The following is a 12,554-nucleotide window of genomic DNA, read 5'->3' as shown; positions in this document are numbered from 1 at the left end:
ACATTCAGATATAATAAAATGTATAAAGTAGCTGAATTTGGTAGCATAACAATACGTTATCAGAGGCTGCCCTCCACCTTCCAGCCCTACAACAGAACACATTACTGTTTGAGGTTTAACAGGTGGTGTTTCCACATGTTTAACTTCCACTACAATTCAAGAAAACATGATTTAACATAAACACTCAGGATAAACTGAAAGTTGTGCAATGTATTATGAGGGCTGGGAATAAGGTAGAGAGGCGCCTGCTTTTCTGCATTGATACAATGTTAACAGAAAAGAGGAAAACGTCGTCAACATGGTAACGTTACACCTACTGTCAGCCTCTAAGTTAGCAACGACAACATCATTTACAATACATTTATTATCCAAATTAATTAGGTTAATTAGGCTAATCTTATTAGCTACTGCTGCTGTAACATATTTGTAGTGGTTCATGAGCTAATGAAGCCATGTAAAGAACAATATGTCCATTATGTCCTTATTTAAAAGTACATAACTCCTTTTAAATAAGGACATAATGGACACATTGTTTTTATTCACATGGGAATTGATTTCATAAAAGTAAATATGTGTCTAAGTCGGCTTTTATTTCTGTGTGTCACATTTTAAGGGCAAAATCCATCGTTGTTCTCTTTATTGGATTTGTTGACATTAAGGAAAATGCAGAGTGTCATCATCCTTCTCCTTTAAGATTAAATTTATTCTTCAAGACATGAATTCAAGTCAATGAAATGGCCTCCAAAGTGACAAAAAAACAAGCGTGTGTGCTCGTGTGGTGGGGGGATGGTGGGGGGGAGTGAGGCGAAACAGTCACATGCACAACAGAATGTCAAGGAATATCTCCCCCCTGTTCTCTCTCTCTTTTCTCTCTCTCTCTCTTCCTCTTGACTCCATCCCTCCTCAGCTTCCTCCTCCAGCGTGCCGCTCTATTCTCCCCCCTCTCTCTTCTCCTCTTTTTCATCTCAACTTGAACTATTCGTGCATTTAATTTTTAATGATATGCGTACAGCTATCCCTCTCCATCCTCTCTCTCACTGTGTCTCCCTCTCCCCCCATCTCTCTCTCTCTCTCGCTCTCTCTCTCTATGTTCTGCTCCTCTCTTCGCCACCTGTTAGTTAGTCTCCCTCTCCTCGCCGCACTGGAATCCCCTCTTTTTTTATGAGGAGTTTCACACTTGCGCTATCAGTGGGGTAAGTCACCATTTTTTAATCCTTTTATTCTTAAAATTAAATGAGGTTGTAAGTGTTAATTTTATCATGTATATGTCTGCTTTTCCCCCTCGTTTCTCTGCATGAAAACCACCTCTATGCTCTTGTTTAAAAATGTTTCCCTCCTCTATAATTAGATTTTTAATTACCTTGTTTTTAAGTGTTTTTTAATTGTTTCTCTGCATGTGTGAGAATTAAAACTAAAGCAGCAAACACCAGACTTAGAGACGCGCACGCTTCTTATCCTGCATCATTTTCACACATGAAGCAGGTGCAACATGTGTCTCTCTCTACCTGCTCCTTCACTTTTCCTTCACACCTCCGAGCACGCGCTGACACGCAAGACACACACACATTGAAGTTTACTCATCCCTGGCTGACTTAAAATAACTTGCCTCTAATTGACAAGTGCTCACTGTCACTGCGGTTTGCTATAAATGATGTGCTGACTGTCAAGCCCCTAATGAGTAGCTACAGTGTGCGGCAACTGTACTATACCATCTGCCTGTCAGCCGGCAGCTTGTTATTTAAAGGTGAACGGAGAGCACCGCAGGGGCCCCATTGTATGTAGGACACAAGAGAAGAAGAAGAGGACCAGCCGAGAGGGAGCGAGGGAGAGTTCCTCCCATACCTACAGGTGGAATAATGGTGTCTGAGGACTGAAGGAGAAGCAATGACGGATAAAAAAACAGGGGAAGAGGCGGATTATTAAGGTGGAGATAAGAAGGTAGATGAGGGGGGAGTCCATGCTGTGATGTGACTCTAATTTAAAGTGAAGGAGCTGAAAGAAGAGTAGGAGGCGAGGTTGAATGTTGCACAAAGATATTCCTATGGCATCTCCTCCAAAGCTGCACACCAATGTAACTAATGTATGTGGCCAAAGCATGTTTCACTGTACTGTATGTGGTTGCATAACTAGCAGCCGCGGGGTGACTGTATGTTGCTGCTCTGGACAAGTTGGACTGTAGGAAAATATGCAAAGTCGTTCGCTCATGTGCTCCAAGGCGAAGACTCAAGCTTTTACACGTAGAAATGTGCAAAGTGCGAGGTGAGAGCTGCACCTCGTTGCTGCGTGAGCGTGCATTGTCACACTCGTCAGCAACAAGCGGATGATGAAAAGAGAAGATGAGAGAGAGATTCCAGCTGGCAGCATGAGAGCGATCAATCATGATCTCTCTGTGAGCCTCTGCTCCCCTCCACCACCACCACCACCCCGCGAGCTGAGAGCCACCAGGCCTTCAGGCTGGTACGTGTGCAGCCGCTAATGCTGCTGGTGCTGGGTGGTGCTCGTGGTTCTCAGGCTGCTCCAGCTTATGGACACATCTGCCAGGACTGGGAGGCGACTGACTGTGCACATCATATCAAGAGAAGCACGCTCGCACGGCCGCGAACGTGCTGCGTGTGGAGAGAGATGAATTAATGATCTGAAGCAAGTGTACCTGTGAATGTGTTGTGCTTGTGCGTGTGTGTGCGCGCGCGCTTTGAGGGATTATATATCCCTCATAAGAACAATCGTTATTATCGACTCATCCACGTTCATTAATCTTTTAATCTATTCTTGCCACAATAATCTTCATCAAAGGGAGTTTCATTAACTTGTTTTCACCTTCTGCTCGCTATTTTGCAATCTCCCACTTAACTTCAGATTATTTCCTTCATTGGGCGGCTCTGTTTTATTGTAATGCCACACTGACATTACATACAGCACAGTAGCTGTGATAAGCCCTGGTTTATCTTCCCTACACTCATCCAACCTCTTTTAAAACAGAGGTCTCAACAAGACTCCCAGCGTCTCGTCCTGAAGTGTTATCTCCGCGCTGCTTAATTGAGCGACGATGAACTCTGACCGCCTCAGAAGTCATTAATTTTGCCATTGTAGTCCTTTGTGGTGTGGTTGCTTCAAAAGGCAAGATGTCCATCATGTTCAATGCCGGAGCCAGTGGTCTGTCAGAGTCCTTTCAGCCCGATGAGTTGAGGAAGTTTGCTGGCCGCCTGGCAAGCATCAGCGAGTTTCAGAAGTTTGTTTCATCTGCGGCCAACAAAAAGCTGGACGAGCCGCGGTGGGTTTCGCCCACTGTTGTGCTCACAGCAGAGAGACCGGGCCGCACATGACAAATGACCCTCGCTGCCTGTAAATCCTCTGAAGGTCAGCAGTCAGAGGGCTGTAATTTCAGAGGCACTTCCAGCCACAGCGTCAATGTTGATATTGACTTTATCCTGATGAGTAAAAGGTCTGAAATTATTGTGTTTACTGGTTTAGACCCCACAATCAGAAGTCAGGGGGAACTGAGGAAAACGTCTAGTTTTAACAACATATCCACAATGTCCTTTTAACTGTGTTAAAGTAACAATCTCGAAGTTTTTCATTTAAATAAATGTCTGTTAAGTCACTACCTGTCACCGAATGAGGTAACACAATTGTGACTGAGCCTATGGCTCACTGATGAAAGCCTTTGCATTTGCTGCCCTTCCGGTTTCTGTAAGCATTGCGAGGAAACAGTGATCTACTTTGGCTGAACAAACAAAGAAAAGATCGATGACTACAGATACAACTTCAAAAATAAGTGAAAATCCAAAGAAAAAGAAACAAATTTGACGCTCAGATGAAGGAAAACAGTCTACAAACAAAAGCGAGGAAAATCAAGAACCATGACAAAGGGAGCCAGCTGTAGACGTCTAGTTAAATTGGGAAGCGTACTCCCAATATTACTTATTATTGCCAGTGGGAGGCGCTCAAGGGCACTGAAATAGATATCTTTAAAAATTAGACTTATTGATTTGTTTCAGTCCAAATTTGGAATATTGTCATTTAAGATTCTGAAAAACCTTCCTGATTTTGGCTTTGTGTTAGGTATGCCCAATATAAAGCCAAAATCCATACCCATCCATACCCCACCCACCAACCATAGCCAGAGATGGTTATCAAAGAGAGAGCTGGCCAATCAGAAGAAAGTGGGCTTGTAGGGGCGGGGTTTCTTAAAGGTCTCTCCACAGGTATCACAGAGTGAAATACAAAGTCTGAAATTAGCATAATACCCCCCCCTTTAATTTGTACAAGACATGCTAACGTAATGTGTGACTATTGTTTGTTCAGCATTGTGATTTTGTTAATTAATAAATGTAATATATGTGGAACTATTCCTTTATGGATGTAGGATTTAGATCATCCACTTCTCTGTAACTGGATAAGAAATCTTTATCCTAATTTTTCCACTTAGGTCTACTTTGTTTTTTCATGTATATGCCCAAACTGTTTCTCTACCTCCCTCTCTGACGCTTTGATTTTCTGAACTTCACAGACGTCCACCTCACAGACATCACAAGGAAAGTGCAAATATTCACAGTGCAAATATTCACTTCTCAGTTTCAATCGATGACTGCGGAGAGAGCAGAAGGTAGTCCGAGGGGGGATTTGTTCAGTATTGAGGACAGAACGCCCCCTCAAGGCCTGCTGTCTTTAGAAAACAAAAGCTGTGAGATATTTGTAATCCAACCCCCTCTTTTTATTTCAGGAAGAGAGCAGACACATCAGCCTTGTGGTCAACTCCACTCCCAGCTACCACAACTTTATATAATCACCAGGACTCTTCACTCTATCCGAGTGTGCTGAAGAGGCTGTAAAGACTTTATCCTGTAATTACTTGTCTGTCTGTGGAGGCTTGTTAAGCACTTTAGATAGCATGTGTGCCTCGGCGGCTCGCACGCTGCAGTTTTTATCAGAGATGATTAGGATTCGGGGGACACCCCTGTTGTCCGTTATCCTCCCCATAGGCTTGATGTTATTCAGATGTATTCAATTGAAATGCAAATTTGAGAACATCCTCTGCTGTACTTTTGTCATTTTATGAGTAATGACTTTCTTTTAAAGAGTTCTAATTATGTTGAAGGAGGTTTCAGTTTGAGATAAATGCTCCCTATCACAAGTTCTGCCTCTTCTATGGAAAATGAGAAACTCTGACTATGTGGGTTGGTATCTCAGAGATGGCTAGACTCAGTAAAATACCCTGTTTACCTTATTTCAAGCTAAGCTCACCTTGTTTCGCTCGGAAAAGCAGAGGTGAAATTGAGAATAACAGATCATATCTGTGGACGGTGTCTTTGCTTTTGCCTCGGCTGAATGCACCCAAAATTTCTATATGTTTTAGCCTTTTTCTAAAAAGTGAATTGCCTTACTTTCCCTCCAACTTTCTCTTGTTCTTTCCCCGTAGCACGATGACTGTGCGAAAAGGAAAACCTTTAGCCATCTCCATCCAGGAGAACATGGCCATTGATGTGTGTCCGGGCCCCATCCGCCCCATCCGTCAAATCTCTGCCTACTTCCCTCGTCTTTCGCCCACTTCCTCCTTCTCTGAGCCGCTTTCGCCCAATCAGATGGCAGCTCCAACTTCGCTCAGCCCCGGCGGCACAGGTCAAGGTGGAGGGGCTGTCGGAGGGGGAGGAGGAGGAGGAGGGAGCGCCAGCCTGCTGTCACCACTGATACCAGGGGCGGGTGGCGGAGGGGGGTCACTGTCAGCCATGAGCAGCATGGACACCTCCATCGAGATCGACAGCTGTGACAGCGATGATAGCAGTGAGTCACCTGAAAATAATGACCTGTTTTCACTAAAGCCACCTGGGGAATAAACATTAGCTCAACACAGGTGTGGGTTCAGGAGAAGAGGCCAAGAATGCTTCAAAGAAAGCAAAGTCGATCCTTTTCCCAAGGGACACATCGATCTGACTTTTTTAGGGCCGATACAGATACCATACCTAGATTTTGGGAAACTACCAATACCAAGCAACAATCTGAAACCACGGTTTAAATAAGCTGCATACGTTACCGTTTGGATCTTTATGTTATGTGTAAGATAACATTAAACATTGTCATGTCAATCATTTGGTAACTCGTAAGACTTTAGCTAAGTCCATGCAGACAGGATGGCTCTCTCTTTCTTTCTTTGAGAAGAAATGGCCTTCAAAGCACTACTGACACACAATGTAGTACACACACACACACACACACACACACACACAGAAGTCAGGATAGAATTGAATTTTGTGGCTCAGCCCAGTTGTCAATGATAACTGACCCAGCTATGTGAGTCACTATCTGGCCGATATCTCGTGCCAGTTATGGATCATTGCACCCCTAGTTCTCTCAATTGTCTTAGCTGAAATGACAACTATTACCAGCAGATTTAACCAGCTGAAGTTAGCTAGCTTATGCTAACGATAATTTTTTGGCTTTTGAATTTATTGGCTAGGACAGCTGAAGACAGACAGGAAACATGGGAAGCTGAGAGTGGGGGGTGACATACACCAAATGATCGGCAGATCAGGAGTCGAGCCTGGGATCAGTGCGTCGAGGACTGTGGTCTCTGTACATAAGGCGCCTGCTCTACCAACTGAGCTAAACCAGCACCCCAAGCTAGCTAGCTCATTCTAACGCTAATGCTAAAACTTAAAGCGTTGATTCAAAACTGTGCCTAGCTGATTTTGAAATCCTCCAGCTGATTTGTTTTAAAAGGAGAACCCTTTCCTGCCAAGAAGATTAGATTAGAAAACCAATACCACTTCAATGTACATCCAGAAGCTTCATCTAGCAGCTTGCTAGCTTAGCTGACCACAAAGACTCGAAAAAGTGTTTTGTTCATCGGTACACAAACTGAAGTGTTAAAAATGTGATTAAACAGGAGGTTACACATTTGACCACTTCTTTGATTGGCAAAGAAACTTGCTGTGGTATTGTGATTAATACAACAATAGCATGATGTATTAATTAGGAAGCTTTTCATTCGCACGTAGGTGATTTTGTGTTACCTTCAGGCAGAGCGGGGCTGAGCATTTCCCATCTGATATGCAGAGCATATTTACCAGACAGAGAAAAGAGATCAATCTTCACAACTCATAAGGCGAGGCTAGACAGTCCATATTTGTGTCTCTGTCTCTGAATCATTCTCCATACAGGATAATAAAGTCATCAGCTGAAAAGCAATTACCAACGTAACTGCACATCTTTATCAACTGTCTTCCAGCCTCCTTGGGGACGTTACAGTTTGACCTGCTGTATGAGAGAGCCACCAGCTCCCTACACTGCACAGTCCTGAGAGCAAAGGTAAATACCGTCCTCTGAATACTCATTTAGAGCAGGTAGTTTGTCTTGTACCGATTGAAAGTCAGCTCTGCTTCTATTTACCTTTGTGTCATTCATGATTGTTTGATCAAACAGTGACACAAAAAAAGTTATTAAATGGTTTTTCCAACTCTTATAACTACTCTAGCAGCTAGCATGCTAGCTTTCATATAGGGACAATGTCTTTCTGTGGGTAGGTCCGCGACTTACTGAATTTTTCTCAACAACTCAACAATGTTTTAAATTAAATGTCGTAACAACTACTTTATTGTATGTTTAGAGCTCATTATTATTTCCATAGTAATTTAAGCATGTTAGCATGCTGATGCTAGCTTTAATCTTAAAGCCACTGGAAACCCAAATCTAAGAAATTCTAACAATGTAATTTAGGGTTTTATTAACTAAATAGTTAGCATCTTTCAATAGCTAAAAAATTTGGATATTTAACCCAAGCTTGAGCTCATCCACGTGTGTCGTATGTAGTTGTCTATTTTCAGCAGCTGGAGTTTAATTTGGCCTGGTTGATGAATTATTTTCAGAGGGGGGTGTTGAGCGTTGCAGGGGTGAGTTTGGTTCTGTGATAATATGGCACTAGCTAACACTACAGAGCCACCATTTAGCTTCGCAATCGTAGCTTTTGGAACGAAAACAGGCATTTAAGCTAATGTTGCATGTATATGCTAATTGCTAGCTGTTATATGAGCATTAAAGCAGTTTTTTAATTCAATATTCAGCGACCAGTTGCAATTAATATTTTTTTAGGTTTGTTATAACACCAAGTTATGTACATTCCAAATGTATAAAAGTTTACTTTCGCTCTGATTTTTGTGGATGCCTTTATATCATATCCACTTCTACTACTTCAAGCCAGATCTCCAGAGTCTTTAAATCACTGCTGTGCCTAAGAAATGCCCCAGAGCCACAACGAGAATTACTGTGACAATATCAAAATTAAATATTAATTGCTCCTGTCGTGCACCTGCTGGTACTGCGGGTAAACTTTACATGAAAGATTGTCTCCATCTGAAGGATCTTGTTTGATACTCAGTCTGCAGTTCTTCAATTCTTACAACAGAAACACATCTGCTTCATTTAGATAATTAAAGAGAGAGAAATTAAGGGTTTCAAGCAATGGAGACTCTAAGTACAGTTTGTCTTATTGGTGTGTAGCAGAATTGTAGTTCTTATGCAGTATTACATAGTTATATATTAACGGCACGGCCTCTGCGCTACATGTGGCTCTCTGGTTGAATCTGTCAAATTAAAGGCCCCCCACTTCCTGTCTAGCTCTGCGGGTGAGATTCAATTTCTAAATGAACCCTTCACCTCTCGTTCGCGTAATCGTTTAACAATTCATTACTGGTGTTGGCAGTTTGCACAATGTTCTCACCACTTATTTTATATGCCTCCCTTATGTCCTCCCTCTGTGTCTCTGTTAGGGTCTGAAGCCGATGGATTTTAACGGTTTGGCTGATCCTTACGTCAAGCTGCACCTGCTTCCGGGAGCCTGCAAGGTCTTCTTTTATTATTATCAGAACACACATTTGTTCTTACATGTTTCTGCAATTAAAAAAAGAGACCTTCAGCATGAAGGACTTTTGAGCATGCTTTCAATTCAGTTGCTATAATTTTGGTCTGCAGAGCAGTAAATCTCCACCAAAACTAAATGACCTTGGGGCCAGCAGACTTTGTCCTGCTGTGGCTGTTTGCTGTTTACAGCTGTGTGAAAAGCCTTTGAGTTACAATGTTGTTTTCCTCTCCTCTCTGCTTTGATGTTCAGGCCAATAAACTGAAAACCAAGACAGTGCGAAACACGCTGAACCCCGTGTGGAACGAGACGCTCACCTACTGTGGAATCACAGAGGAGGACATGTACCGCAAAACACTCCGGTAAATGTTTGCTTGAGTGGCTTTCTTGCTATTTCTGGCTCCTTCACTTCGAGTGATCTGCTTCGCCCATCAGAAAGCTTACAAAGGATTTCTTATCGTCTATCTCAATCTTTTAGCGCTCGAATTAGAGGCCTTTATCGTTTCTCGGTTCCCTCTCTCCTTATATTGTCACTGATCCTTTGATCCTCCTCCGTCTCCTCACCTTCTCCCGTCTCCTCCATCCGTGAGGATCAGAAAAGATCTCCTCTCTCCTTCTAAACCATCCCTCCCTCTTTGTCTTTCCTTCTGTCCCCCCCCCCCTCGCCTTTCTCTGTTTCCAAGTGGCACTGACAGATTGAGGTCAGACTAAACACCGCGGGGTGTTTTAATTTCATTGACCCACTCCAGAGGTGACGAAAGCTGCGAATTGTCGCTGCCTGTGACTAAAACTTTGCCGCAGCACACGTGGGAGTGGGATTTAAATAGGATCGACGGTTAATCTCTCGGGGGAAATTAGAGAAACTGGCCCTACAACACTGTGTTCAATTGGCAGAGGCGTTTAAAGATCAGCAGACGGGAAGTTTAACCTATTGAAATGTGTTAACATGTTGGTGTCGCCCACATGAATAAGTAACACATTTTATTAACAACTACCGAGGATATCCCTTCATTTTTGGTCTTGTAGTTTGTTTTTTATTGCGCATGGTCAAATGCTAAGCTACTTCCAGTTGATCTAAATTGTTAGCGCCTCTGTCGCGCTACAAAAGTTGTCTGGCGACACACCGCTTCTCTTGGTAGTGATCATTAAGTCTGTGTTAAATCACTCTGCATGCTTAATATTTGCTTTTATTCAAGGACATTTTACAAAGAAAACATAGAAACAAAGAAAAGGAATCGTGTCCTGACATTAGCAGCAGCTCTACACCTGGAAATGATACCCTCAAAACAACGAAAGGATTAGCCTCCGTCATTCTTGTTGACAAAGTTGATATCTGAAGTCCCGCCCCTTTTTGATTTTGACTGGTCCTTGACGGAAAATTGACGCTGACAAGTGTCGCGGTGTTTTTAAAGTCAGCTGATGCCGAGGGCGTTTTTGGGCTGAGGCTGAGGGTGCTGAAAACTCTGAAGTGCACTGGTTTTGTGTATAAATTAGGTGCTGCCAGCGCAAAAAGGCCCCGTGTCCACATAACATCTTTATGGTAGAAAAGTGTTGGCAGGGTGCAGGGAAGTGCTGGGATGAAAGAAAAAACGCTGGATGCCTGATTTGTTTCTATGACAACAATATGTTTAACTTACTACACAGCTAACAACAAGCTTACAACGCGTAGGTTTGTTTGTCATATGTACAGCTCCATGTCTGGTTGTAACCAGGGTGACGAGTGTCCTGAAAAAAGCGGCGATAACGTAACCAGCTGAAAAGTTCAGAGATTTTCAATTTGAAAAAGACGCTGGCGCTCAGAAAAGTGTGCTATGTGGACACGGAGCCTGAGTGGACATAGGCCCCTAAACTGCAGAAGAATTTTAAGCTTTTTTAAACATAAACAGTAGAATTGGTGTCAGTCACTCGGAGAGGTGGTCAGAGTTTTGTCAGATTTAGCAAATATCTCCACATTGTGCGCTAGATGTTAAAGATGTCCTTGCCTGTACAGTCCTTGCTCTATTAAGGGGAAACATAGATTCAAACAAAGATTTCAGCCAATCAGCAACAGGTGGTGTTCCCGTTTATGCGCAAGTCAAGGGAAGACAAAAAGGAAGCAGTTCAAGCAAGATAAATAAATCTGTAGACAGTCAATCAATGTTGATGGGGAGTAGAAAGGCCTGAAGACTGATGCAAATGCTAAAAAAATATTCTTTTATTTCATCCTGCTGCTTATTTTTTTACACACTGAAAATAAGGAATCAACACAGGAATAAATAAAGATTTAACCATGTGTATAATACATTGTAATTCAATCAATTAATCATTATATCGCAAAATAACAACAGAAAAGTCATCTCATAACACTTAAAATATTATTTAAAGACACCCAACTTAACCAACCAACAACTTGAACCTTAAACAGGCTCAGACCTCGAGCAGAACCTGACTCATTGTAAGACAGCCAGCTGGGCCGATCGCGGCTCTGGCATCAATAAAACCTTCCCTTAATCCGTCCTTCATAAACCGACTCTCTAACTGCTGCAGGAACAATATTTTGACTCTCATGTCTCACATTAACATTTTAAATAGTGACAGCGAGAGTGGATTACATTCATCAGCCTGCTCCACCATCATTATGTAATCTTTTTTGATGTAGTGAGCTTTCATTGCGTCAGTAAACGTATCTAACGCTGTAAAACTGCAGCATTACATCAGCCTCACGTAATAATAAGGACTCTGTGCTCCACTCTTTGACCTGTCGTTTGTCACTCACAGCTCCGACCTCCAGCTCTTTTGATCACAGCTGTTTTCTACATCCATCGCACCGTCTTTCACCTCTCGTGTCTTCATTCTCCTCTGCTCCTCATTTTCTTTTTTTTTTTTATCTTTCTTTCCTATTTTTATTGAAGGGTTCAGGTCTTCTTTTTGCAAATAAGCTGCTAGAGCAGAAATTATCTGTGAGGATGCCAGAACATATCTGGTCTCCCTCAGGCTGTTGGCCTCTTGCACCTCCTACATTTCTGCAATCTCGTGTTTTATTACCGGAACTTGGAGGCAGCAGGTGACCGCGTCGTTTCATCTCCGCTGTTATGGATTCACTTAGAAGTCGACTAAAGCAGCGGGCCAAGCGGCAGCACGTCCTGTATATATCTCTGTCTCTCACCTCTTAGTTTTTTTCTTCATTACGTGTCTTTCATTCACATTTACACGAGGCGCTGAAAAAGCAGACACATATGTAGCGTACCTCTGCCCATAGACACATTTGCATGCATAAATGACTCCCCACACACTCACAGATTTAAATAAATTCTTGCGTTTTTATCTCTCCCTCTCACCCACGTCATTCCATCCGTCCTTCGCTCGCTCGCTCGGCAGCTTTTGATTTCCAACACGTCGCTTCCCTCCATCTCTCTCAGTCCTCTCTGCTGCTTCCACCCACTTATGCAGTTCGGTTGACATTATGGCAGGTGTAAAAGTTTGCCGGCCCATAAATATGGATTGACTTAACCTTACATGATGCACTTTCACACCATCTGAATTCCCAGTGGAGGGAAAATGGTAATTGCTTGTGCAATGTGTGTATACAGATGCCGGATCTATTCTTATGTGATTTCTCAGGTCAGGTTTATGTCAATAATATTCCTCCCTCATTATAATGTTGCCAAAACATTAGAATATTTAAATGTGTTCTAATATTAAGTGATTGTAAGTTAAATTTTAT

At 42.6% G+C, this 12,554-nt stretch overlaps 1 protein-coding gene across 2 annotated transcripts in view; it reads left to right on the top strand.

The window, feature by feature from the left end:
• Window positions 1-1,075: 1,075 nt before the first annotated feature.
• The window catches only part of LOC138593243 (double C2-like domain-containing protein alpha), a 30,070-nt gene continuing 18,591 nt past the window's right edge, over window positions 1,076-12,554 (top strand). The window contains exons 1-6 of one of the 2 annotated variants that reach the window (XM_069664164.1): window positions 1,111-1,193; window positions 4,724-4,844; window positions 5,420-5,781; window positions 7,226-7,305; window positions 8,763-8,837; window positions 9,104-9,213. In XM_069664164.1, the coding sequence (XP_069520265.1) occupies window positions 5,424-5,781; window positions 7,226-7,305; window positions 8,763-8,837; window positions 9,104-9,213 (623 nt within the window). In that variant the 5' untranslated portion in view covers window positions 1,111-1,193; window positions 4,724-4,844; window positions 5,420-5,423. Of the gene's footprint in view, window positions 1,194-4,723; window positions 4,845-5,419; window positions 5,782-7,225; window positions 7,306-8,762; window positions 8,838-9,103; window positions 9,214-12,554 lie in introns of both variants that reach the window. The other variant, XM_069664163.1, reaches the window with a different exon arrangement.

Source organism: Semicossyphus pulcher, unplaced genomic scaffold, assembly GCF_022749685.1.
Source record: "Semicossyphus pulcher isolate SPU_LCO1_2020_fin unplaced genomic scaffold, fSemPul1.0.p SCAF_16, whole genome shotgun sequence".
In the NCBI taxonomy this organism is placed as follows: domain Eukaryota; kingdom Metazoa; phylum Chordata; class Actinopteri; order Labriformes; family Labridae; genus Semicossyphus; species Semicossyphus pulcher.
This window is presented reverse-complemented; position numbering and strand designations above follow the sequence as displayed.